General features: G+C 54.1%; 1 protein-coding gene across 1 annotated transcript; it reads right to left on the bottom strand.

Moving 5' to 3' along the window:
- Positions 1–5,894: 5,894 nt before the first annotated feature.
- LOC125621585 (E3 ubiquitin-protein ligase TRIM39-like) lies at positions 5,895–25,872 on the bottom strand. The gene is made up of 6 exons (XM_048818647.2): positions 25,386–25,872; positions 23,587–23,682; positions 19,718–19,948; positions 19,204–19,226; positions 19,001–19,104; positions 5,895–7,823 (listed from the first exon to the last, which is right to left on the bottom strand). Exons 1-6 carry the CDS (start codon positions 25,800–25,802, stop codon positions 7,276–7,278), a joined length of 1,419 nt encoding a protein of 472 aa, XP_048674604.2. The 5' UTR covers positions 25,803–25,872; the 3' UTR covers positions 5,895–7,275.
- Positions 25,873–26,126: the final 254 nt, after the last annotated feature.

Genomic DNA, 26,126 nt, shown 5'->3' on the forward strand with positions numbered 1-26,126 from the left:
ACAGTCTCAGGAACAACTCTGACATTATAATCAAAAAGGCTGACAAAGGAGGTGCTGTCGTCATCATGAATAGGTCAGCATATGAACAAGAGGCTGCTAGACAAATCTCTGACACCACATTCTACAGGCCATTACCCTCTGACCCCACTGAGGATTACCAAAAGAAACTACACCATCTGCTCAAAAAACTCCCTAAAGAAGCACAGGAACAAATCTACACTGACACAGCCCTAGAGCCCTGACCAGGGGGATTCTATCTGCTACCCAAAATCCATAATCCTGGGAATCCTGGATGTCCCATCATCTCAGGCATTGGCACCCTGACAGCAGGATTGTCTGGCTATGTAGTCTCTCTCCTCAGGCCCTACGCTACCAACACTCCCAGCTATCTTCCAGACACCACTGACTTCCTGAGGAAACTACAATCCTTTGGTGATCTTCCTGAAAACACCATCCTAGCCACGATGGATGTAGAAGCCCTCTACACCAACATTCCACACATAGATGGACTACAAGCCGTCAGGAATAGCATCCCCGATACTATCACGGCAAACCTGGTGGCTGAACTTTGTGACTTTGTCCTCACCCACAACTATTTCAGATTTGGGGACAATTTATACCTTCAAGTCAGCGGGATTGCTATGGGTACCTGCATGGCCCCACAGTATGCCCACATTTTTATGGCTGACTTAGAACAACGTTTCCTCAGCTTTCGTCCCCTAACTCCCCTACTCCACTTGTGCTACATTGATGACACCTTCATCATCTGGACCCATGGAAAGAGGCCCTTGAGGAATTCCACCAGGATTTCAACAATTTCCATCCCACCGTCAACCTCAGCCTGGACCAGTCCACACAAGAGGTCCACTTCCTAGACACTACAGTGCTAATAAGTGATGGTCACATAAACACCACCTTACTGACTGCTCGACTTACCTACATGCCTCCAGCTTTCATCCAGACCAATTCACACGATCCATTTTTTACAGCCAAGTTCTAAGATACAACCGCATTTTCTCCAATCCCTCAGACCGTGACAAACACTTACAGGATCTCTATCCAGCATTCTTAAAACTATAATACTCACCTATTGAAGTGAAGAAACAGATTGACAGAGCCAGAAGGGTACCCAGAAGTCACCTACTACAAGACAGGCCCAACAAAGAAAGTAACAGAACGCCACTAGCCATCACCTACAGCCCCCAACTAAAAGCTCTCCAGCACATCATCAATGATCTGCAACATATCCTGAAGGACAATCCCTCACTCTCACAGACTTTGGGAGACAGGCCAGTCCTCACTTACAGACAGCCCCCTCAGCCTAAAGCAAATACTCACCAGCAACTACACACCACACAACAAAAACACTAATCCAGGAACCAAACCCTGCAACGCACCCCGGTGCCAACTCTGTCCACATATCTATTCAAGGGACACCATTATAGGACCTAACCACAGCTGCCACACCATCAAGGGCTTGTTCACCTGCACATCTACCAATGTGATATATGCCATCATGTGTCAGCAATGCCCCTCAGCCATGGGCGGGAGGGATAGCTCAGTGGTTTGAGCATTGGCCTGCTAAACCCAGGCTTGTGAGTTCAATCCTGGAGGGGGCCATTTAGGGATCTGGGGCAAAATTTGGGGATTGGTCCTGCATTGAGCAGGGGGTTGGACTAGATGACCTCCTGAGGTCCCTTCCAACCCTGATATTCTATGATTCTATGTACATTGGCCAAACTGGACAGCCTCTACGCAAAAGAATAAATGGACACAAATCTGACATCAGGAATTATAACATTCAAAAACCAGTCAGAGAACACTTCAATCTCTCTGGTCACTCAATAACAGACCTAAAAGTGGCAATTTTTCAACAAAAAAACTTCCAAAACAGACTCCAACATGAAACTGTATAACTGGAATTAATTTGCAAACTGGACACCATCACATTACCCCAGAATAAAGACTGAATTAGGGCTGGTTGGGTCCTTATAAAACCTAAACATCATTTTCCTCATACTAATTTCCCCCTACTGTTACTCACACTTTCTTGTCAACTGTTTGAAATGGGCCACTCTCATTAACACAACAAAAGTGATGTTTCCTCCCTTTGTATCCTACTGTTAGTTGAATTGTCTCGTTAGACTGACCTCACACTGGGAAGGCAACTCCCAACTTTTCCTGTATTTATACCTGCTCCTCTATTTTCCACATCATTGAACTATTATCTGACAGACGGGCCCTGAGCCAGGGCACCAGCGACGTGGAGCCTGTGTGCTCCAGAACACACTGACAGGGAACAGTCATTAAACACCCCGCTGCCTGTGCTGACCGAGCTCAGGGGATCTGAGACGCTTCAGATGCGGCTCTGTAGGGAGTTCCAGGGTAAGGTGCATAATTCCCTGCTCTGCTACAGACTCCCTGTGTGGCCTTAGGCAAGTCACTTAGGCCCAGAGTTTCCAAGGTGTTTTAGTGTCTCAAGATGCAGATAGGCGCCTAGTAGAATTTTCAAAGATGCCTGGGCACTTAGCTTCCAATGGGAGTTAGGCACCTAGGTGCTTTTGAAAATCCCACTAGATGCCAACTACATCCTTAGGTGACTACGGACATTCCAAACTTTGCCCCTTAGTCTCTGTGCCAGATTTGCAAAGCTATTTAGGCTCCTAAAGATGCAGACTGAAGCCTAGTGGGACTTTCAAAAGTGCCTGCATGAGTTAGGTGCCTGACTCCCCATGAATTCCCTTTAGCTCCTGCCCCTTCTGCATTCATCGCATGCATATTCCATCGACGGCGCTTGCTGGCAGGAATGTCCATGCAAACAAAGGATTTCTACTAAATGTTATAAAATATTCCTGGGAAGCAATGTCTGAACATTTAGGCCCTGACCCAACAAGGTCCTTAAGTATGTGTATAACTTTCAGCAGGCAAGGAACCCCACCAAAGCATGAATCCCAAATATTTGCACCAAAACCTTGTTTCTAAGAGTTAAATTCAGCCAATCAAGAAACAGAAACAATCCCATGTGACCTGTGTGTCCAATCATAACTGACTCCACAGAAATCAATGTATTTGACAAATGTATTTGAACAAATAAATGTGAGAAAATTGTGATCAGTTTGTGGGCAGCTGACAAAGGGGAACAGAAGCTGAGCTCACTGGACACGTCACATTCTGCACATGATTTCCCCAGCTCTGCTTTCAGCCTTTCTGTCCTCCCCTGGCCGCTGCCTCACCCGGTCTTGGTCTCTTGCCTTTTATTTATGCCTTTGCTCTGCGTGAAGAATTACTGGTGTTACTATTATTCTGTATTATTTCTGTAGCCCCCTCAGTGCCCTGGGCATGTTGTATGGTCCCTGCCCTGGGTGCTTCCAAGCAGGGCTGGGCTCAGGGGCTCACTAATGGGTGTATGGAAGGAGAAGTCTGCAGGCCCAGGGCAATAGGTCAGGGTGGGCGTCCAGGCATGGAGGCAGGTGCAAAGTTAAAAGCATATAGGGTGGGGTATAGGCTAGGTGAGAGGCTGAGGTGGGGAGAGGGTTGAAGAGCTTCCTGGGCTCCCAGGTCCCATTTGCCCATCCTGGGCCCCTCGCTCACACAACCCTGGGTCTGGGCTCTCCCTCCCATTCCCCTGGCCCAGCTACCGACTTCCCTTCCCCAGCTGTCCCTACTCCCCGTCCCCACCCCTCCCTCCATCGCGCTGGGACCAGTTTCCCTGACACAGCTAAGTTGGCAGCACAAAGCAGTCCGTACAGCAGGGCCTGGCGCTCTCACTCTTGGCCCCCGTGGCTGTTTCACTCCTCGCCATGGACAATGAGTCCCTCGGGCAGTAAATGCCGGGACATTCCCTGTTGCTCACTGGCCCCATCACACTCACTGGGATCCTGGGCTCGGCTTGTCTTTGGGAGTCAGACCATGCAGTTATTGGTCCTGAGGGGACCTGGGAATCCCCCCAAGCCAGGCCTGGAGCCGACCCCACTGGGCTTCTCTGAGAGGCTGTGGGGGAGGCTTTAAAATGAGGGGACTTAGGTCTCCTCCCCTAGAACATTCTGCAATTTTCTGAATTTGACACAATAATAAAAAAAAGTTGATGCCAAAAATTGTAAGTGCCCAGGTGGGACCCTGTGTGGGGGAAGCAGCCTGTGGTGAGCTGGCCGAGTGATTCTGGGGAAATTTCAAAGGTGCCTGGGCACCTCGCTTCCAATGGGAATTAGGAACCTAAGTGCTTTTGAAAATCCCACTAGATGCCAAGCTACATCTTTAGGTGTCTACAGACCTTCTAAAATCTGCTCCTTAGTCTCTGTGCCACATTTGCAAAGTTATTTAGGCTCCTAAAGATGCAGAGTGGAGCCGATGGGACGTTCACACCTGCCTTGTAAGCCGATATATATTTTTTTAAAATAATGTAAAAGTGGACTGGAAACAGGAAGCCTTTAACAGTTTCCCTCTATTCCACAATATCACTGTCATAAGAAATATGTATTTAACTAAGAATATCAACTTTATTCATACTCTTTTGAATAGAGAAACAACCCAGCACTCTTGGATCAATAGCCCTCAAAAGCAAAGACTTTCTAAAATTAAAACAAATTGTCGCCCCTTCTTTTGCGATGTTCTTCAGGAGGCAGCAAACACTTTTCGTTGTTGTCCAGTGGGGGATGGGGCTGCCCCTTGCCCAGCCTGGGCCAGGAGTGGTAACTGCGGAGGGGGGAGGCCAGGGTGTGACGACACTCACCCAAGCCCCAGCTGCTCAGGTCCAGGAACCCCCTCGCCTCCCTTGTGGTGGGTGACAGAAGACGGGGGGGGGTGGGGGGCTGTGGTCACGTGTGCACCTCCTCCCCTGCTGCTGCCCCTCACCGTAGCATCACTGGGGGTGGGGGATGGGGCATCTCCTTGCCAAGCCTGGGGCAGGAGAGGTGACTGCGGGCGGGGGCACGAGTCCAACACAGACCCATGCCCCAGCTGCTCAGATCCAGACTCCAGGAAGCCTCCTCGGAGTTGGAGTCGTCTCCCAGTAGGTGCTGGGGGGGGGCTGCCATCACATGTGCACCTCCTCCTCTCCTCCCTCCGCAGCCGCAGTGGCCACCTCAGCCTGCCGCCCGCGCCGGTCCCTGTGTTGTAGCCAGCAGCGGCCGGTGAGGGAGCACTGCGCGGAGCAGCTGGCGGGGCCGGGGGCGCTCCAGGGAAGGCCCATGGGGGCAGCAGGTGGGGCCGGGGCAGAGACCCGGCCCCAAACATTGGTGGACCCAGGCTCCCAGGCCCTGAATATTGCTGGAGCATGAGCACCACGGGCCCATATAACTCGCCGACCCTGCAAGGTGTATTTATGCACGTTCTCAGTTGCAGAAATTTGTCCTGTATTTATTTACTTCTGAAAAACACCAAAAGTTAGATTCTGACTGTGTGGAGACATCAACTGTTATAGAAACCACATTATAATGTTTACTTTGCTTACTATAGATGGGATTATAATAAAAATGTCATAGGAAAGATCCAAATGAGAACTCTAGCCTGTGTTCTTGCACATAGGTTGTTAAAACTTGGGAATTACTGAGAGCAGATTTAATCGGGCGATATCTAGTACCCCAGAAGCGATACCAGTATGTACTGAGAGCTACAGACGATTTTTCGAAATGGGTAGAAGAATTTCCACTTAGAACTATGAAAGCACATGAGGTGGAGAAGAAGACATGTGAAATGATATATTAACATGGCTGTCCAGAGCAGATACTGGCAGATCTAGGTTCGGAATTGAATAACGAGGTAACAGTTTACATTTGGTGTTATTTTCACTAGATGGTCAATTACAGAATCATGGCCGGGTGACACAGAGCTTCAGCAGACCATGCCATCAAGACAGCAGCAGACTGAATAAAACCACAAATGAATCCATCACAAGATAATGTTAGGGTATTTATTTTCAAATAATCAACGTACATTTAGGGCACTCTGCCATGGATGGCATACTGTGAATAAATCTTCAAAACTGAATTATTACATTGAAAATGTTCATAACACATCACGTTTAAAACAAAAAGTGGTCCTAGCAATGCCATGTGATGTGCCTCCCCTCACACGCTGCTCAGCCAGCTCTTCCAGAAATTAGGTTCAATCGCTAACATCAAGGAATTGGACCAATCGGTCACTATTTTTACAGAGCATTCCAGAAGGTGGTGGACAGAACCCAGAGGAATTGTGATGAATTTCCTGGAGCAACTTTCTTTTCTTTGTACTCTAAACCTCACATGACAACAAAAATAGCACCCTTTTGACTGATTTATGGCCGAGAAGAAAGGTCTTCCAATAAAACGTCACCAAATTTCATGTTATGTGTCATTAAGTGCCAGCATCTTTACTACAATTAAGTTAATTTGTGATGATTGAGTAAAGGAATACAACCCCTTCTCTATTTCTGTATCAAACTACATTTGTTGTGTCCTTAGAACCAAGAACATGGAAAGCCTGGCAGTACTCTGAAATCAACAGTGGACACTGACAGGACATTCCCTGCAAATAATATTTCTAAAGAAAAATAAACCACAAAGATGAGATTATAGAAGACGTTTTTGTATTTCACAGGGGTAGGCAACCTATGGCACGTGTGCCAAAGGCGGCATGCAAGCTGATTTTCAGTGGTACTCACACTGCCCGGGTCCTGGCCAAGGGCCGGGGGGGCTCTGCATTTTAATTTAATTGTAACTGAAGCTTCTTAAACATTTTAAAAACCTTATTTACTTTACATACAACAATAGTTTAGTTATATATTATTGACTTATAGAAAGAGACCTCCTAAAAACGTTAAAATGTATGACTGGCACACAAAACCTTACATTACAGTGACTAAATGAAGACTCGGCACACCACCTCTGAACGGTTGCTGACCCCTGGTATATAAGAATACAGCACTTGAGGTTGGGGACCATGTTTTGTGAGGAAAAGCAAGGAAGGGTCAAATCTTGATTACCGATTATATGCAGCTAGAAAGTGAATTAATGCTGACAGAACTTCAAAGAATATTATATAATCTTGTATGAGTGAATTTAAATATATTGCTTCATTAATTCTATCATTTTTAAGCTATTAATTTTCAAAGGTGTAGTGCAGGAGGTGGGTGTATGTGCCCTGCCTCCCAGAGAGAACCAGCCAAGACAATAAAGGAGGCGGGGGGGGGGGAGAGAGAGGGAGAGAGCAGCTGCACATGTGTGTAGTTGTGATGTTTATGACACGTACATTGTAACGGAACAACCCCGTCTGACAATTTAATATTTTATTTTGTGACTGTCAGGGACCGAGATTCCCCTCGACCGGGCAGAGGATCAGGGGAGCCGCGTTTTCACCCTCAGCATGGAGACCAGGATGGAAATAAGGGCGGAGCATCCCGAAGAAGGTGCCAGTGAACGTGAAGAGATGGGACCTGTCAGTCACATTGTAAAACGAGACCTTGCCCGCCCCATAGTCCAGGAAAATCCCCACCCGGCCGGGCCGGACGTTCACGGGGAGGGGGGTCGAGGGGGAGGTGAAGGCCTCGTATTTCCCGTCCTCCAGCCGCACGACCCAGTATCCATCCTCAGGTGTGAGTGTGACCTCCCCCTTCCTGCGCACAGATTCCATGCAAACCCCCAGGTCCCACTCAGTCTTGTCTCCCACCCCCACCTCCCAGTAACACCTCCCGCCCGCCAACCACTCAGCGCCCAGGACACAGGCACAAGGATCAAATCTCTCAGGGTTGTCGGGCAGATCCTGGTGTCTGTCTCCATCTCTCACACATTTCCGATCCTCAGACAGGACGAGTTCGGGATGAGCCGTGTCTGGATCCAGAGTCATGTCCACTGGGGAGAGAGTCACAGAGTCAGGGCCGGGGGCAGCGGCTGGTCACCGGGATCGAAGCGAAATTAACCTGCGTCCCTGTTAATCATTGGGTGTGGGGGGGTGTTGCTTAAGGGGAGTCAGGGCCCCTTTGTCTGTGAGGAGACAATGGGGGGAAAGGGCAGGAGAAGCGGGGGAGGGGTGGGAAGTGTCAGTGGGGGAGGGGGGAGGGGAGAGGCTGATGCTGGGAGAGGAAAGGAGAGGTACAGGTGACAGGAGCAGAGGGGGGAGCGGTACAGGGGAGGGGCAGGTGACAGGAGCAGAGGGGGGAGGGGTAGAGGGGTGGGGCAGGCACAAGGGCAATGTGGGGACAAGGGAAGGGGCAGGCACCATAAGAACAGAGGGGGGGCGAAGGGCAGGATCCTGGGGGCTGCAGGGGATGGGGGGAGGGGTGGGCTCCATGGGAGAAGAAGGGGATGGACCCCAGGGGGCTGCGGGGGGCAAGGGAAGGGGCAGGCACCAAGGGGCAGAGGGGTGTGAGGGAATGGGGGAGCTCCAATGGGGAAGGGGAAGTCAAGGGGAGGGTGAGCTGCCAGGGGGTGAGATGATGAGGAGTGGGGAGGTGGAACCATGGGGGGTAGCGAATGGGCAGGCACTGGTGCCAGGGGGCAGAATGGGGGGTGAGGGAGCAGGTGAGCCAAAGGGGGCAGAGAGAGGGGTGTGGAGAAGGGCAGGATCTAGGGGGGCAGAGGAGTATGAAGGGAGATGTGGGCACCAGGGGGGCAGAGGGAGGATGAAGGGAGGGGTGGGACCCAGAGATTAGGAGAGGGGGAGGTGAGGGGCAGGCCAGTGCTGAGGTGAGGGGAAGGGCAGAGACCGGGGGTCTAAAGGGAGGCAGGGGAAGGGGTTTGCACCAGGCAGGCAGAGGGGGCAAAGGAAGGGGCAGGCACCCTGGAGGCAGATGGTAGTGTAAGCAGAGTCAGGATGAGCTCCACCCTGACATCTGGTGGTGAGGTGTGGCAAGTTGTGGAAAAGAACTTCAGGGGCTGATCTCATTTGCATAGGCACATCCACCCGGCCTAGAATGAGGCCATAGCTGCCCAAATGGTCACTTTGGATGCTGTGGGATCCCCAGTGTCTCTGTTATTGGGGCAGGAAGAAAAAATTATTATTACTCTGATTATGGGAATCAAGGACAGTGGAACTGTACTTGGCCTTTTGTTGTGATGGAGGGACTCGCCATCAACTAAGTAGTACTCACTAGGCAAGGGACATGGGTTCCAAAATTCTGTGAATTGAGAGAGGCTGGGAACAGGTATTAATACTTGGTGTTTTGGGTTTCCCTGGTGAGGGCCATATATGCTAATTGCACTTCCTTCTCTCTCCACTGTGGAATATCAGAGCTACTTTTGATTTCATTGGGAGTCTAGTTACAGGCTGCTGAGCTGAATTCACTTTGGGCTAATGGTGCACTAACACTGAGGCCCCCTACTACAAGCTGAAATCACAAAAGAGCTAAACTTACTAAGAGCTGACATCACTGAGTGTTGTGTTAAGTAGTGGGGGAGCCTGAAAATATATGGTGGAGCAGCGTGCGGGACAGTGAGCAGAGCGGCTGGTCGAGCAGAGCAATTTGCAGGACGGCCAGCGGACTGTGGGGTAGTCAGCTTCAGGTCATGTAAGGTGCCCCTTACCTCTTCTCTCTCTCTCTCCCCCCTGCCCCCATAGGCACATTTTTACCCAGACTGGGGAGTAAAATTCTGCAGATAAACTTTTGGACTCTGGGGCTGCCCTGACCAGGGACAGAGACTTCTGGGTCATTGGACTTTTGGGACTTTTGGTGATTTGGGGTTGCTGGACTCAAGAACTAAAGGGAAAGGACATGCCCCAATTTGCTTGGGGTGGGTTTTTGCTCATGGGTTGTGTTAGGAATCCTGTTCCTGGTGTTTCCCCAACATAACGCCACATTGTTTCTCTCTGTTATTAAAAGGCTTTTTGTTACACTCAGACTCTGTGCTTGCGAGAGGGGAAGTATTGCCTCTTGGAGGCGCCCAGCGGGGGTAGTATGTATTTGTCCCAGGTCACGGGGTGGGGGCTCGAGCCGGTTTTGGATTGTGTTATTGGAGTGGAACCCCTAGATACTGAACCCGGCCCTTGTTGCTGCCAACTCTGACAGGCAGAAGGGTTACATTTTCAATGGTAGATATGGGCCTCAGGGGGGCAGAGGAGGAGTGAACAGAGGGGCTGACACCAGGGGACTAGAGGGGGGTGAGGGGTGCCGGTTTTAGGGAGGCAGAGAGTGAGGGAAAGGAAGGGGGAAGAACTAAGGGGAAGCTGGCAGGGGAGGGGGTGCAAGGGAAGGGGCAGGCAACAGGGGGTGGGGGCGAGGGAAGTGGCTTGTACTGAAGGGAGAAGTGGGGGCCAGGGAGGGAGAAGGAAGGGGCAGGAACCGGGGGCAGAGACAAATGCTGGGGGGGTTGGGGGACAGTGGTGGGGCATGGGATGGGGAAGGCACCAGGGGCTAATGGGCAGGGCGGTGAGGGAAGGTGTGGTCATCCGTGGGTAGGACGGCAAGGGAAGGGGTGGGTGCAGGGAGACTAGAGGGGTACAAGGGGAGGGGTGAAAGCCAGGGGGCACAGGAGGGAGAGCAGATGGGCAAGCAGCAATGGGACAGTGGTGAGGCATGGAATGGGGCAGGCACCAGGGACAACAAGGGGCAAGAGGCAGTATTGGGGGCAGAGGGGGGAAAGGGAAGAGGTGGGCGCCAGAGGGGAAGGGGCAGGTGCCAGGGGACAGAAGTGGGTAAAGGAAGGGGGCAGACAAAAAGGAGGGAAGGGGGTGGGGAGGAGTGGGTGCCAGGAGATGGGGAGTGAAAGGAGGGGTGGTCACGAGAAAGGCAGAGGGTGGGGCAAGCCATGGGTCATGGGGGAAGAGGGGCATGAGGAGAGTGGAGTCAGGGGGCAGAGGGAGTGAGGGGGGTGGTCATCAGGGAGGAAGGGGGCAAGAGGAGGGGCAGGTACCGGGGGGCAGGGTGAGTGAGGGAAGGGGTCGGCACCAGGAGAGTGCGGGGGGGGGGGCAGGGAAAGGACAGGTGCCAGGGGATTGAGCGGGTTGAGCAGAAGGGCAGACACAGGGAGGGAGGGGAAGGAGGGATAGGCACCAGGAGGTAGAGAGGGGGGCGATGGGAGGGGTGTGCACGAGGGGCCAGAGAGGGGCGAGGAGAGAGCCAGGGCAGGTGGGTAGAGGGAGGTGTTAGGAGAGGGGAATGGGGAGGGGCAGGATCCGGAAAGTCAGAGTGGGGCTAGAGGAGGGGTGGGCACAGGGGGACGAGGGAAGGGAAGGGTGCCGGGGGTCAGAGAGGGTGGGGAGAGGGACGGGTAACAGGCGGGGCTGAGGGGGGTGAGAAGGGCAGGAGCCAAGACAGCAGAGGAGGGTGATGGGTGGGGGGGCATGGAAGGGCAGAGGGGGTGAGAGCAGGGACAGGCACCAGGGGTGTGTGGGGGGGCGAGAGGATGGGGGGAGAAATAGCTGCAGAGGGGGAAAGGGGAGAGGTTCATTCCAGAAGGTAGTAGGGGGTGAAGTGGGTGGGCTCCAGGGTGCAAAGGATGTTTGGGGGAGAGGGGCAGGTGACAGGACGGCAGGGGGAGAAGGGAGGGGTGAGTTCCAGGGGGGCAGAGGTGGAGGGCAGGGGCATATGCCAGGGAGGCAAAGTGCGGGCAGAGGGGCAGGGGCCCAGGGGAGAAGAAAGGGGGTGAGAAGAAGGAGAGGGGTGAGGATAGAGGCAGGGGCCAGGTGGGCACAGGGGCATGAGGAGATTGGCAGGTGCCAAGGGACAGAAGTGGGTGGAGGGCAGGGGCACATGCCAGGGAGACAAAGGTGGGGAGAGGGGCAAGGTCCCATGGGCAAAGCAGGAGTTTGGGGTGAGGGTGAGGGGACAGGATAGAGGCAGGGGTCAGGTGGGCACAGGAATCGAGGGAAGAGTAAGGGAGGGGCAGGTGCCAGGGGGACAGAGGGAGGTGAAGGGGGCAGGCCCCAGGGAATCTCTATTGCTTTGGGGCCGTGTGTGGCTGGTTTGTTGCTAAGAGCAGGTTGGTGCCATCCCTACACACACTGGGGGTGCAGCCCTGACCCACGGGGCGTAGCTGGGACTCTCCATGCTAGGGCACGGGCAGGGTGTCTGGGCTTGCCGGAAGGGGTCAGGGTAGAGGGAGATAGGAGTTGAGGGGGTGCTGGGGGGATTAGGGGCCATTGCTAATGAGGCTGGGGCAGTGGGTGGGGGAGGGGGCATTTCCCCACTTGCTGCCCACTCCATCTGGGAGAAGCTGCACCAGGGGCCAGGCCCAGTTCACACCCGTGCAGTGCATCTGCACTCGGGGTTTGCAGTGGGGCACCGACATGGCTGAGACACTGCTGTGCCAGGGGCCAGAACCCCTCCCCTCACTGGGGTTATGGATCAGTATTTACAGGGTCACTAGACCAGGGGAGCTGGAGTCTGGGCTGCCAGGTGTAGCCCGACCCACTGGCCTGCAGAGTCAGTCTCACTCCCACGCTTTGGCCCATGCCCATGGCAGTGTTTAGACACAGGGGGGCGTCTTCAGCAGGAGAGATTGTGGGAGCCCCACATCAGACACCTGGAGCCCAGCAGTTCCAGCCCTAACCTGGATTCCCACATTCCAATTCCTGCCCCACATCCCACAGTCGGATGGAACCGGGGGCTCCCCGCTGAGGGCCCAGACACAGGGCTAAAGGCTGGAAGGGAAGTGTTGGCACCTCTCTCTGTTCATTGAAACTATTCAGCAAACTCGACATGGATTCAGGAATAGTTTGTCAACCCAAAATATAATTTTTCAGCAAATAAACTATTTGCCCCCCAAATTACACCCAGCTCTATTTCAAACGTGTCCCAGCAACTTAGGAGCCCAAATCCCAGTGACTTGCAGTGAGTGACTGTCAACATCGCCGGAAACGCACAGTTACGGGCAGGGCAGGCTCAGGACATCAGCTATGAAACACTCCAGAGCTGCTGTTAAATTTGCCCTTGGTAGAAACATTTCCCCATGGGCTCCCATAGCTCTTTTACTGAAGGCTGCGGGGAAAACGATACGGCCAGTAGTAATTAGTGACACTAACAAGGAGCTAGTCTGAATGAAAGAGGCCTTGGAAGAGACTAGCTGCAGAGTTATGTGAATTCAGGGGACATCTTTACCTGGTAGTCATGGAGTATTTTTCCAGGTATGTAGAAAGAGTGTACTTGAAAGACATAACAGACCAGAGTGTTATAGAGCAACTGAAGTGCACTTTTGGTCATTTTAGGGTTCCAGAAGAACTTGTGACAGAGCATGGAACATAATTCACTGACGTAGAATTTAATTTATCCAAACAAAATATGATCTTCCTCATATTACGAGAAGCCCATATTATTGACAAGCGAATGGAGAGGCTGCGAGAGCTGCACAGACAGTGAAGAATATCCTTCAGCAGGAAGATCCATTCTTTGCTCTACTGAGTTATAGATCACCCCAATAGCAGCTACTGGATATAGTGCAGCACAACTCCTGATGGGAAGACGACTCAGAACTACCCTCCCAACTTTGGAAAAGAATCTACCTCCAAAGTTGTCAGACATGGAAAAAGTAGTCAAATTGAATAAAAAGGCAAAAAGAGCTTGCAAACACTTTTACAACAGACATCACTCAGAAAACTACCAGGCCTAGAACCATGACCATGTTTGTGTCAAACTGGATGGAGAAAAAGAATGGAATATTCCAGGTGTTGTAAAGAAAAAGAATTCAACACCCAGGTTGTATGTGATCAAGACCAAGAGAGGAGAGTTCAACAGAAACTGTCAACATCTACAATTTGTTCCTCAGAAAGAACAATCAACTGAGCAAACTCTGCAGATGATGGATGCAGAAAAAGAAGATGACTCAAGGATTTCAGACTGACCATAGTCAGTCATTGGAACTAATGGACAGCCAGATGACAAAGCTGTTACCTGTTCGGGTTGTGTAATTAAAAGACCAGCACCATCCAGAGACACCTAACAGACTGATCTGCACTGAAGTTCAAAGACAGTGAGATAATGTAAATATTATAAATGGTCGGAATGTAAAACTTAAAGGGGGAGATGTAATGGAGCGCTAAACTGTATTCTGCTGTTCAACCACTAGATAGCGCTGGGTGTAAAATACCATATTTAAGCTGACCTCAGTCATACTTGGCGGAAAATTCAAGGATTTTGTGATGAACACATCTGGTGTGTATCTGGCTGAGAGGGAAGCTCCGTAGCCAGCCCATATCTGCGACAGGACCATCACACCAATGACGAAAGCCCAGTGTTATTGACTATCTCTGCTATGGCCAAAGAGTTGTTCTGAACTATGACATGCTGAAGACTATGGGGGATTTTACCCATGACATGAGCTACATAGAAAGTTGGGGAATCAAACTTCACGCTTCGGTGACGAGAATAAAATTATTGCCAAGGGCCTTGCAGATTTCCTTGTGGCAGCAGGGCAGGAAGTACCTCCCACCCCACCCCAGCTGCAGAACATAACCAAGTATCAGCCATGGTCAAGCCTACCTCTGAATATAGGTTGGCTCTGGGGGTGGGGGGAAATGTATGAAGAGGGCTGGCCCTTTTATGGGAGTTAGGGACCAGACTACCTGTGACAGGCTCCTGTAAGGGAGAATGAGACAACCCAGACCGACATGGAAGTAATTAAATCCCTATGTGACTAGTTGGCAGCTAAATAATTAATGAGCCTGAAAAAGGGTTACCGGGGCTCAGCCAAAGGAATCCTAGGGACAGGAAGCTGCCGAGAAGAGGAGCTCCCAGGAGAGCTCACCAGAGCAAGGAGCCTGGAAGGGGTGCTTCCAGAGCAGTGGTCCCCAAACTGTGGGTTGTGCCCCCCTAGAGGGTGTGGAGGAACATTTGGGGGCATGGCAGGGCATGGACCAGCCCCCATGGGTGGCAGGAAGGGAACACCAACCAGCCTTACTCTGTCCCCACCTCCACTCTGGCCCCACCCTAAGCCCCAGCTGCAGCTCCAGCCCCAGCCTCAGCCACCGACTCCTGGCCCTGCTCCAGGCTGCGACCCCAGCTGCAGCTCCAACTCCAACCGTGGTTCCACTCCCGGCCAAAGCCCCCAGCTCCTGGCCCCAACTGCAGCCCTAGTTTCAGCTCAGGCTGCACCAGCGGCTTCGCTCCTAGCTGAAGCCTGCGGCTCCCGGCCCTAACAGTGGGTCCACTTCCAGACACAGCCCCCAGGTCCTAGTCCCAGTTGCAGCCCTGTTCCTGGCCCAGCTCCTGACCGCAGCTCCTGGGGTTGGGGCACAAACCAGGTAAGGGAGGGTGTCATAAATATAAAGGGAAGGGTAAACCCCTTTAAAATCCCTCCTGGCCAGAAAAAAAAAAATCCTTTCACCTGTAAAGGGTTAAGAAGCTAAAGGTAACCTCACTGGCACCTGACCAAAATGACCAATGAGGAGACAAGATACTTTCAAAAGCTGGGAGGAGGGAGAGAAACAAAGGGTCTGTGTGTCTGTCTATATGCTGTTTCTGCCGGGGATAGACCAGGAATGGAGTCTTAGAACTTTTAGTAAGTAATCTAGCTAGGTATGTGTTAGATTATGATTTCTTTAAATGGCTGAGAAAAGAATTGTGCTGAATAGAATATCTATTTCTGTCTGTGTATCTTTTTTGTAACTTAAGGTTTTGCCTAGAGGGGTTCTCTATGTTTTGAATCTAATTACCCTGTAAGGTATCTACCATCCTGATTTTACAGAGGTGATTTCTATTTACTTCTATTTCTATTAAAAGTCTTCTTGTACGAAAACTGAATGCTTTTTCATTGTTCTCAGATCCAAGGGTTTGGGTCTGTAGTCACCTAGGCAAATTGGTGAGGCTTTTTACCAAACCTTGTCCAGAAAGTGGGGTGCAAGGTTTTGGGAAGTATTTTGGGGGGAAAGACGTGTCCAAACAGCTCTTCCCCAGTAACCAGTATTTGTTTGGTGGTGGTAGCGGCCAATCCAAGGACAAAGGGTGGAATATTTTGTACCTTGGGGAAGTTTTGACCTAAGCTGGTAAAGAGACGCTTAGGAGGTTTTTCATGCAGGTCCCTACATCTGTACCCTAGCGTTCAGAGTGGGGAAGGAACCTAGACAGAGGGCATAACCAAAAATGTTTGGGAACCACTGTCCTAGACAGAGGAGCTCCCCTAACGGGGAGGTGCTGCCAGAGATGACAGCAGCAGCTGTAGAAGGTCAGAGCCCTGGAGAGCTGCCCCCGGCTGGAGAAAGTGGATGCAGAGAATAAAGGCACAGTCTGAAATGACCCCAGCTCCGGGAAGGAGGGCTGGAGTCATGTGATTCCACAAGGGAAACTAATCCAAGCCCAGCTCTGGGAAGGAGGACTGAGGACTCCTGACTTGAAAACAGTGAGGAGCTGGAGGCTGGAGCAGAGTGAAGGAAAAGATTTTATTTTGGGGTTTACTTGGACTCAGAGCGGACCCCAGGAGGGGACATTTCTCTCAGGTCTTTTGGACTGTGAGGCGTAATTTAAGAAGTGCTGAAGAGGGTAAACTGAGGCAAGATGCTTGCCAAGACACCCTGAAATGACTGAGGGTGGTACGTGAGGGCGCCACCGCATGATGAGTCTACAAAACTAGAACCAATTTAACAGAACTGCTGCCCCTTCCCCATGCAGACAGAGCCTCGCTCTCTTCAGTCTGTCTGGGCGGGCCCCTCACCACAGCATCTGACCCCAACAGAGCCTGCAGCACAGAGTGGAAATTTGGAGCGAACACAGCACAGGTTTTTGGGCCTGTCATAAATATAAAGGGAAGGGTAAACCCCTTTGAAATCCCTCCTGGCCAGGGGAAAGCTCCTCTCACCTGTAAAGGGTTAAGAAGCTAAAGGTAACCTCGCTGGCACCTGACCAAAATGACCAATGAGGAGACAAGATACTTTCAAAAGCTGGGAGGAGGGAGAGGGACAAAGGGGTTTACCCTTCCCTTTATATTTATGACAGGGCCACCCACCTGGCATCCAGTGTCCCTGTCCCCGCTCCCAGGTTGCTCCCGCTCCCCCACAGCCTCCAGCTCCCCCCGACCTCAGGCTGCCTCTGCCCTGTCCTGTTCCCTGGCGGTGACCCAGAGCCCAGTATGGAGCCATCAGGGTCCTACAATACTGTCTGCCACACCCAGAAGACAGGCACGGGATGGGCTCAGGGAGCGGCTGGCCTCACAATGGGACCCTTGTACCCCCTCCCCCAGTGTTTGCTGCTGCCCTTGCTGGGCCTTGTCTGCACTCAGACCAGGAGCCCTGTGGGGCTGGCAGCCCCGTGTTCTGTCTCTGCAGTGCCTGGCTCACTCGTGGGCGCTATACCAATAATAACACTCACTGCCCAGCCCCTAAGGTCTGCAGGACAGCGCGGGGCCTTCCCCATCGCACACGGAGACCCTGGGGCGCAGGGAGCCCTGGTTACTCTGCCCCACACATTCACCCAGCGACTCCCCCGAGCTGCCGGACCCGGGTCCCTGGGGTCAGAGCGTGGGCAGTCGAGTGGCAGTGACCGGCCGGGGCTGCTGGGGGGGCTGGCAGGAAAGGGTTAATCCCAGCACGGTGGCCCTTTGCTGCCCGGCCCTGGCTGGTCTCTGCCCTCTGGGGGCAGCACAGGGCGCGTGTCTCTGAGCAGGTCCCTGCCCACTCGCCCGGCCACTCGCCCAGACCCAGAGAACCCAGGGGCCGGGGGAGGAGCAGCCCCAGCAGCGCCGCATTGGCCCTGGCACGGGCTGAGCCTGCGAGCGCAGCACCAGAGGCCGCGGCGGGGGGGGGCTCAGCCATTGAGAGCAGCAGGGTCCCCCCCCACCCGCAGGGGAGGGGTCGGTGCTGGGACAACAGGCCGGGCTGGGCCAGGGGCTGGGAGCTCTGGCAGCCAGCGCGGGGCCGGCACCAAGGGCCCTGCTGGAGACCCTGGGCCTGGCCAGCCGGGAGCAGCCAGCGAGTGACTCAGGGCCTGGGGCCCTGCCCAGGACGGGGTTTCCGGGGGGTGACAGGAGGCTCCCCAGGGGCTGCTGATCCCCTAGAAGGAGGCACGGAGGTGACTGGCTCAGGATCCCGACAGGCTCAGGGGCCAGGGCTGTGGAATGGCCCAGAGCCCAGCCGTGTTCAGGGTCCGGTGGGCACAGACTGGGCTGGGCTGGGGGCAGCGAGGGGGGAGGGGAGCAGGGATGTGCTGGCTCCAGCCAGCCACAGAGGGGAAGCTGCTTCCCCCACAGCCTGGGGTTCCTGCTCCCCGCAGCCCTGAGATCCTGGCCCTGCAGCCGGCACCCACTGCGCAGCCTCCATCGGCCGGGACAGACACACCCAGCTTGGCCCCTTCGACTGCCCCCTGCTGGGGGTGGGAAGAGAGGAGGGCGGGGGTAGGATGAAAGGGCCAGTTCAACTTTCAGAGACCGAGCTCACTGAACCTTCCCACTCTCCCTCTCCTCGGCCTTAGTTTCTTCTCTGTCCCTCCTCGCCGTCAGGTTTGTGCCTTTCTACCCGGTCTCCGCGCTGGGGCTGTGGGGAGGGGTTTGGATGGGGGCAGCTCACGCTCAGACACTGTGACAGGGTCACACTCTTGTGAGTGAGTCTCACCTCACTGAGCAGCAAACCACTGACCCAATCTCACACTGGGCTGTGCTCAGAGCAGACTAGGGGCCCGTAGGATTCAGCTTGTTACCCAGTAACACACGGCCCAGGTCAGACTGCAGCAGCCAGACCGGCCCCTCCTCCAGCTCAGAAAGCTCGGCCAGCCTTGGCTAAAGGGGGCTGGGGCAGTGCTGAGCGGTGGCCACACAACGCAGCCCTCACATGTCCCAGGACAGAGGCACAGACACATCATCCGTTACCAGTCTGTGCAGCTCCCAGCACAGTGGGCCCAGTCCAGGCCTCACAGCACCTGGCTCAGGGACACCCATTAACTCAGCCATGGAGGAGTCAGGATGTCACAGTGATGGGGCCTGGTCACACACCTGGGCAAGTATCAGCAGGTGGCTGTAAGTAGCGGGCAAACTGCCCAGCACTCAGCGCATCAGCCTCCAGCTCTCACACAGCTCCAAGCCTGTCAGCTGGGTGCAAGCGTGTCCTGGGGTCCCAGGCTCTGTCCAGATCCCCAGGCACAATACAGCTGAATGTCCCAGTACACGCCACTCACCTCCAAATCTCTTCAGCGCTTCCCTCATGTCAAGGGAAATTTTATATACGTTCTTCAGGTCAGTAGAAACAGCTTCTGGTTCCTGGAGTTTCACATTCTCGCTCCTATGAAGATAACGTCCCATCATCACTCAGCTGCTCTGTATGCACAACATCCCAGAACCACCACCAAGAATATAAGAGCAATGAACATAGGAAACACACCTGCTCAATGTGCTTGTCACATCCTGAAAGGAAAAAGAGAATCAATGTCCTGTATTAACACAATGTGCATAGAACTGAGTGAGTTTCACTCTGGGCATCAAACTTTCTTGTAGAAAATAGATCAACCTTCCCAGGCTTCACTGTTTTGAACACTTGTTTCATACATATAGGGGAGACAGGAATTTAGCTCAAGGGTTCTCCCTTCTAGGGACACAACACACCAGTATCTGTGTTTATTGACTGTTGGGTCCAATGTTCTGGGGTCAGAGCAGGGATGGGTTTAGCTCAGTATCATTTTTGTATTATCCATTTAATCTCCCACGGCCTCACTGGACCTCCATGAGGAGAATTCCCCTGTATCATGAACTGCGATATTTGGGATCTGATGGAGCCCTCAGCCTGATGTTCTGTTTGTCAGTAAACCACAGAACACATTGACTCTAATTGTTGGAATCCAGACCCATGGAGCTGAGTTATAATTCTGGATGGGTGGAGAATTTTGATGCCATCTCACCTTCAGCAGCTCCGCAACCGGTTGTTGACATTTCTCCTCTATCTCTGTGATCAGCTGCTGCAGAGAGGAGCTTTGCCCGGAGAGTTTGGTGACATTTTCCTGCAGTCTCTGCAGAGTCTCCCTCTCCTCCTCCTTCAGGCTCCGCAGAAGCAGCTGCTCCTCCTCTCTCAGCAGTGTGTGCAGTTTGTTAAATTCACCTGCAATCATCTCTCTCTTATTCTTCACTTTCCCCTTGAGATAGAAAAATAGGAAAGGCACAGAGAAAACGTGATCCAAACGTTGTATTACATGGACTGGGCCTCTGTCCATGAAACAGGGGATATTAGATCAGTATCAGTTTTTAAGGGTATTTACTTAATATGACCAGTTCCATAGCAGGGTTGTCTACGGTGCTTTGTAAAGACACAGTATGTTATTGCAGGTGGCAAGGGATGGACACAGTGGAGTGGGGAGAAATCGAGGGGACAGTAAAGATTTACAGGGGGCTGCACAGGGCATCTGTGGAGGGATTTGGGTGCCAAGTGCTGGGCACTCAGACACCCGGGGGAGCCGTCACAGCAGGATGTGGGTGATGCTCCTTCTTTGACAATCAGCTCCCAGGGCTGCAACATTCAGGACTTAGGGCTGGTGCTTATAGTTCTTTGGGTGCCATCCTGGGGCTCACATGGCTGTTGGGCGCCCAGGATATTGTCAGGGCTGGCTTTGGCCTCACACAGCCTTGCCGAGTGCCCCATGCCCATGTGCCCAGTGCCCCTGGGATCGCAGCCTTTAGGAAGCCCTCCAGGATCACAGAGCAGCAGGTTGCTGATGCCAGCTGTGTCCCCACATGCTCTCTGAAAGGAGCCGTGGGAACGATGCTGAGCCGGTGATGATCCTGGTAGGGGGACGGGCTGGCTGCTCTGCACTGGCCTCTCTAGCTCCCCTGCAACTCAGCCTAGAGGTGCTGGGTGACCCTGGGGTGAGCCTGCCCTCCAGTGTGACTTGGGCTACAGTGATGTTGGGAAAAGTCCCTCTTACTCTCCCTGAGATGCCAAAAGGGCCAGGGGCTTCAGCAGCTTCCCCAGCCCGTCCCCTGTCCCCAGAGCCCTCCTCCCTGAAACCCCAGTGTGTGAGCCCCCAGCCCTTCCCCCCACCAGTCTGTGCCCTGAGCTGACCCCCCTCCCGTTCCCTGTGCAGGGCTCTAACCCGTCTGTCTGTCCGGCTCACCTGTGTGGTGGGGGAGGGGCCGTGCCCAGTGTCGAGGCAGCTGCTTGAGCGCTGTAACGTCCACCTCCTACCTCTGCCCTGGCTAACCCGAGCTCCCAGCGCAGCCCTCCAGCACCCCTGGACCCATCTGCCAATGGGCTTTGGACACCGACCGATCCCCCAGACTAACCCCCACCCCGCCCTTGGGAGCGCGGCAGCCACAGGGCACTCAGACAACTCGGGTACAGCCCTGACAAGGCCCAGCCCCCTCAGGAGACCCTGTGGGCACCTGCCCGAGGCTTTGTGCATGTGGCCTGGACCCTGCAAAGGGCCGTGGGCCTGCAGCCTCCTTCCCCTCCTGCCCCCTGGAAGCTGTTGAGTTACAGCTAATTCGAGTGGTGCAGCGTTACCATATCCCCTAACATCTCCCCCCATCAGACACGGACAACGCATCCTTCATGGGGGGGCCTGTCGCCTCCCGGGCCCTGCTCCCGCCCGTGGGGATACTCCCCACCTGGCTCAAGCCCATGACGGCCCCTCTCAGTGGGTGACTGGCCGCCCCTGCTGGGCCTCATCTCACAGTCGCTGGGGCTGCAGTTACTCTGCACCGAGTGACACTGATCACTGGGCTGTGACCTCTGGTGCTGTGGGACGTAACTCGCTCTCGCTGGGCAATAATCAAGGGTTTCAGAACCACCCCAGTGACTGTCCCAAGGTGCAGCCGCCTCCATGGCGCCGGCTGGGAACTTTGCCGGACACATTCAAACCTGGCTGTTAATTGTTATGCACCTAAATCCCTCTTGTCTGAGGAACTGAGCACCAGCTGCTTCCGGTGCGGGGAGTGGGAGCTGCTGCGGTTCTGTCCTCTGGAAACCAGCCCACTTCCGCCGGGCTCTAAACACGGCGTCAGATGCAGAACCAGGGGCACCAAGCTCTGAGCATTTCAGCTCTTGTAAATGGCCATTTTTATCTGAATAGTGGGACACCTGCTTCTCCTCTCCTCCCTGCTGCTGGCATCTTCCTCACCCCCCCCCCGCCCCCGCTCTCTGCAGGGATTTCACTGGAAAAGGCAGGCGAACCAGAACAGACATTTTGTCCCCTGGGTTCATCAGCTGGCTACAGACAAGCACAGGTAAAGTCACAGTAACAGTAGCAGGTGCCTGGGATGAAGTGGCCACGTGATGGCAGGAGAGGCTGTGAGGTGGCCGAGCGCTGCCTGGCTTTACACTGACCTGCCCCTGGCTCTGCTCACTCAGGGGGTGTCCACACTGCAATGAAGGTCTGACAGCACCGTGTGTAGACACAACCCCGGCTAGCTTTGATCTAGCGAGCTCGGGCACTGGTAGCTATGAAGCCGCAGCAGCACGGGCTGTTCACACCCACCCAGACCCCTGGGTGTCACTCAGGGACTAGCCTGCAGCTAGCTGCTGGGGCCATGTAGACGCCCCTGGGGGCAGATCACGAAAGCTCATGCTCAAATAAATTGGTTAGTCTCTAAGGTGCCACAAGTACTCCTTTTCTTTTTGCGAATACAGACTAACACGGCTGTTCCTCTGACACCCACCACTGGGTTTGATGCTCAGAGGAGCTCAGCTCCCAGCGTGCCCCCAGCCCAGCCAGCTGAGCGAATCTGAACCTCACCCATGGGGGCAAATCCTCCTCCCAGCTCCCAGCTCCAGTGTCTGGCCCAGGCACTGGGCAGATTCATTGCAGGGACTGTGGGTGCAGGGAGAGAAGGAACAATCTGTTTCCTCCAGGCTGCAGAGAAGCTGCAGAGCTGTCATGGAGGCCACTGAAAACCGATGGCTGGAGCAGCCGACACACCCTCCCCACCTGCAGGAGGGAAACAGGATCCATGGAATAGTGAAAACACTGCACCCAGTATGGAGAATTTGCCCCATCCGAGATCTCAGGGGTGGGTCTGCATCACTGTACAAGGGCCAGGAACTGCCCCTCCTCCTCCGCCTACAGGAGCTGCTGCGCTGAGATCCCCACCGGAGATACAGCCTGATGCTGCCAGCACCCTGGATGGCAGGTACCACAGGCCAGGGGAGGCTGAGCCTCCCCAAACAGGATGCCGCGCCCCTCCCTTTGGAGGCAGGCTGCAGACCTGCTGCCTTTGGAGTCCTGCCTGCGCTCCGCCCTGTGCCCTCGCTCCCGCTCTTCCCCCGAACCCCGCAGCACCCGCTGCTTGCCGCCCATCAGCTGTGTGGGGGGCCCCGCCACTTGCTCCTCTCCGCCCCTCCCCTGTCACTCGCCCTTAAGGCAAGAGGGGGAGGAAAGGAGCAAGTAGCAGGTGAGGGGGCCTTGCAGGAGGGGGTGGGGGAGAGGAGCAAGCTGCAGCAGTGAATCATGAGCTGGGAGCCTCTGGGAAGGGGGCTGAGCGGGAGCAGGGCATGGGGCAGAGCAGGAGTGGAACCTGGGTGGGGCCATGGGGAAAGGAGGCCAAATGGGTCTGGAGCAGTGGGCAGGGTGATGATCCAGGCACTGGGGAATTTCCAGCACTCATGCCAGGGCTCCCCAGACGCTGGAGGCATGCACCTTCCATGGCCGGCACCAAGCCTGTGCCACGGAGCAAACAACCAGAGCAGGTTCATAACCTCATCCTGGAGCTTTATGGCCCTGTCATTCCTGGGAACGCTGCAGGCAGAAGGGCTCAGGGTGGAATAAACCCGGACACCCACCTGCCACTCTGTGGTTTTCTCCTCCTCTTCAGAGGTCAGAGCCAGAGCCTCTTCCAGCTTCTTCCTCAGAGGGCCCAGGGCTCCCTGGAGTTTCACCTGCAGGGGCATCGTGTGCAATAAACAGCCATTAGTCTGCCTGTCCGATGGGTGGACAGCACTATCCATATTGGCATTTCATACAGGAGCAGTAAAATACCCTGGAAGCGAGCAGCTGACTTGGCTCTGCTGGCCCCAAAGGCCTCATGGGAGCCAAGACGCCAGTCTCAGAGCGGGGGCTCTGCTTCGTGCAGACACTCAGGACTTCTCAAGTCCTGTGTTTTAGCTGAAGTTTCCCATCCCTGAGCACAGGCCAGAGGGGAAATAGCTGGGAAGGTTCTGAACGATCCCTCCTGCCAGTGCGAGTGAAGAGGTTGGGACAGCACCTCGCTCCACTGTACCCCAGACCCAGGCCAGGAACAAGACCCCACTGGGCTCTCGTCTGTCCAGGCGCCCATGTGGCCTCCCTCGGGCAGCAGCTGAGCACCTGAGCCAGTGCAGTCCCGTTAACAGTGCAGGGTGAAGCTGTGATGTGGCTGGAGGTCAGTGAGGAACAGGGAACACACTCGATCTGGGGGAATGGGCCACCCATAATTATAACGGCTCCAGAGCTGTAATAACCCAGGGCTCTCTTCCCCTTTGACAGCGTGTGATTCATTCACACAGCACAGCAACATGCTCCTGCCCCGTCAGCCCCGCTCTGTGCAACACCCATGGTAGCCCCCCAGAGTCCCCTCCTGAGCCCCCGCCAGAGATCTCCCCATTTCACTCTCTCTCTTTTCTCTGAGCCTTCGAGTTCTCTCCTCCTCCCTGACAAGGGCCCAGGCTGCAGCTGCTGCTGAGAGCTCCTGGGGTGCTGTTCAGCTGACACCCCTGGGGTGCTGCTGCAGGGAAGCAGCGAGGGAGGGAGCCAACAGGGGCTAGTGAGAGACAGGAGGCAGAAAAGCAGCCTTTGCATCCAGCAAAGCAGCTTCATAAATGAGCAGGGATCAGAACTGGGGCTGGGGGGGGGGGGGGGGGGGAGTGTAGCTGGATTCTTTGAATCTCCACCCACAAAAGAAGCTCCACCCATGTGAGTCACCAAAAGGAGACACCACGATCTGTTCACAGTAGATGGTGCAATGTTCAGAACAGGATGGAGTGGCTGATGGGCTCCAAGGGGCTTCTGGGGCCTCGCTCCCCTCATGGGGCTCGAATATACCCCTAGGGTCTGCTGGACTCTCTGGGCCGGGTCCTCCTTTACTGGGGGGAACAGAAGAGGTGGCATCTCCCAAACATCACCCGCTTGTGGCACCAGAAGGAGGCGTCACTGGCAATAAATGGTGCCGAGCTGCAATTCTCCCTCTCCGCTCTCACAGGGGAACAAAATAATTAACAGTGTTGATATTTAAGTGATCAGTTCTCCAGTCTGAAGGTAACACACTCACATAGACTGGCCTGCAGCTCTTGTGATTTAAATCTCACTGATTGTTAACACTGTCCGTTGTGTAAAACGTCCCCTTCTTTCAGCAGTGGAAGCTGGGTTTGAAAAGCATTCAGAATCTCAGAGAAAAGTTTCCCACAGCAGATATCTTTTAAGACTTGATATTCTGATTCTGCTGCCACACTGCCAGATCATTCATTTTGTTTCAGCATCTCCCATACAATGAAGGCTTTACAGAGCTGAGTGATGCGTCACACCTGTGACAGGCAACTTCCAGTGAAATCAGCCTGTAATGAAAATCCAAAGTTATTACCCATTAAACTTGACAGCAATTCCCTACCTTGTACTCCTGGGCAGCCTCCTCTATGGGAACCACCGTGTGAGCTCTGTGAGCCCGGGACAGATGGCAAACCACACAGATGGGGGTTTGATCCTCTTCACAGAACAGTTTCAGAGCCTCCTGGTGTTCCCCACACACCCCACCCCCTCCTGCTCCCTTCGCTGCCCGGAAACTCAGCCGCTTGGCGATTTCTACCATGTTTCCCAGCTGCCGGTTGGGCCTGAGGTTTCTCTGTTGCGCAGTTTCTCTGCACTGAGGGCAGGAGGTGTCTGTACTGGATCCCTCCCAGTACTGGCTGACGCAGACGTGGCAGAAATTGTGCCCACACTCCAGAGTGACCGGTTCTGTGAAATACTCCAGACAGATGGGACATGTCGCTTCCTCCTGGAGACTTTCTGCGGGGTTGTCTGCAGCCATGGCTCCCTCCAGGCAGTGGAACAGGGGTAGTTTCACTTTCCTGAGCTCAGAAATATGCCCCGCCTCCAGCAGCAGCAGCTGGGTGTTTCCCTTCCTGGAACTGACTCAGGCTGTTTGCTGAGCTGGAGCCAGATCACTGGGAACATTCCAGCCTTGGAAGCTTTGGTGAGAAATGTCCCCAAAAGGCTCCGATCCTGCAACAAGCCCCCTCTGCTGGTGTGTGTGTGTGGGGGGAGGGTGGTCACTGGGGCTTCACATGGACATCAGCATCCCCCTGTCCTGGTAAGCTCACAGAACTGCGTGTCTAAGGAGTGATATTTAGGC

Source organism: Caretta caretta, chromosome 14 (genome assembly GCF_965140235.1).
Source record: "Caretta caretta isolate rCarCar2 chromosome 14, rCarCar1.hap1, whole genome shotgun sequence".
Classification (NCBI taxonomy): domain Eukaryota; kingdom Metazoa; phylum Chordata; order Testudines; family Cheloniidae; genus Caretta; species Caretta caretta.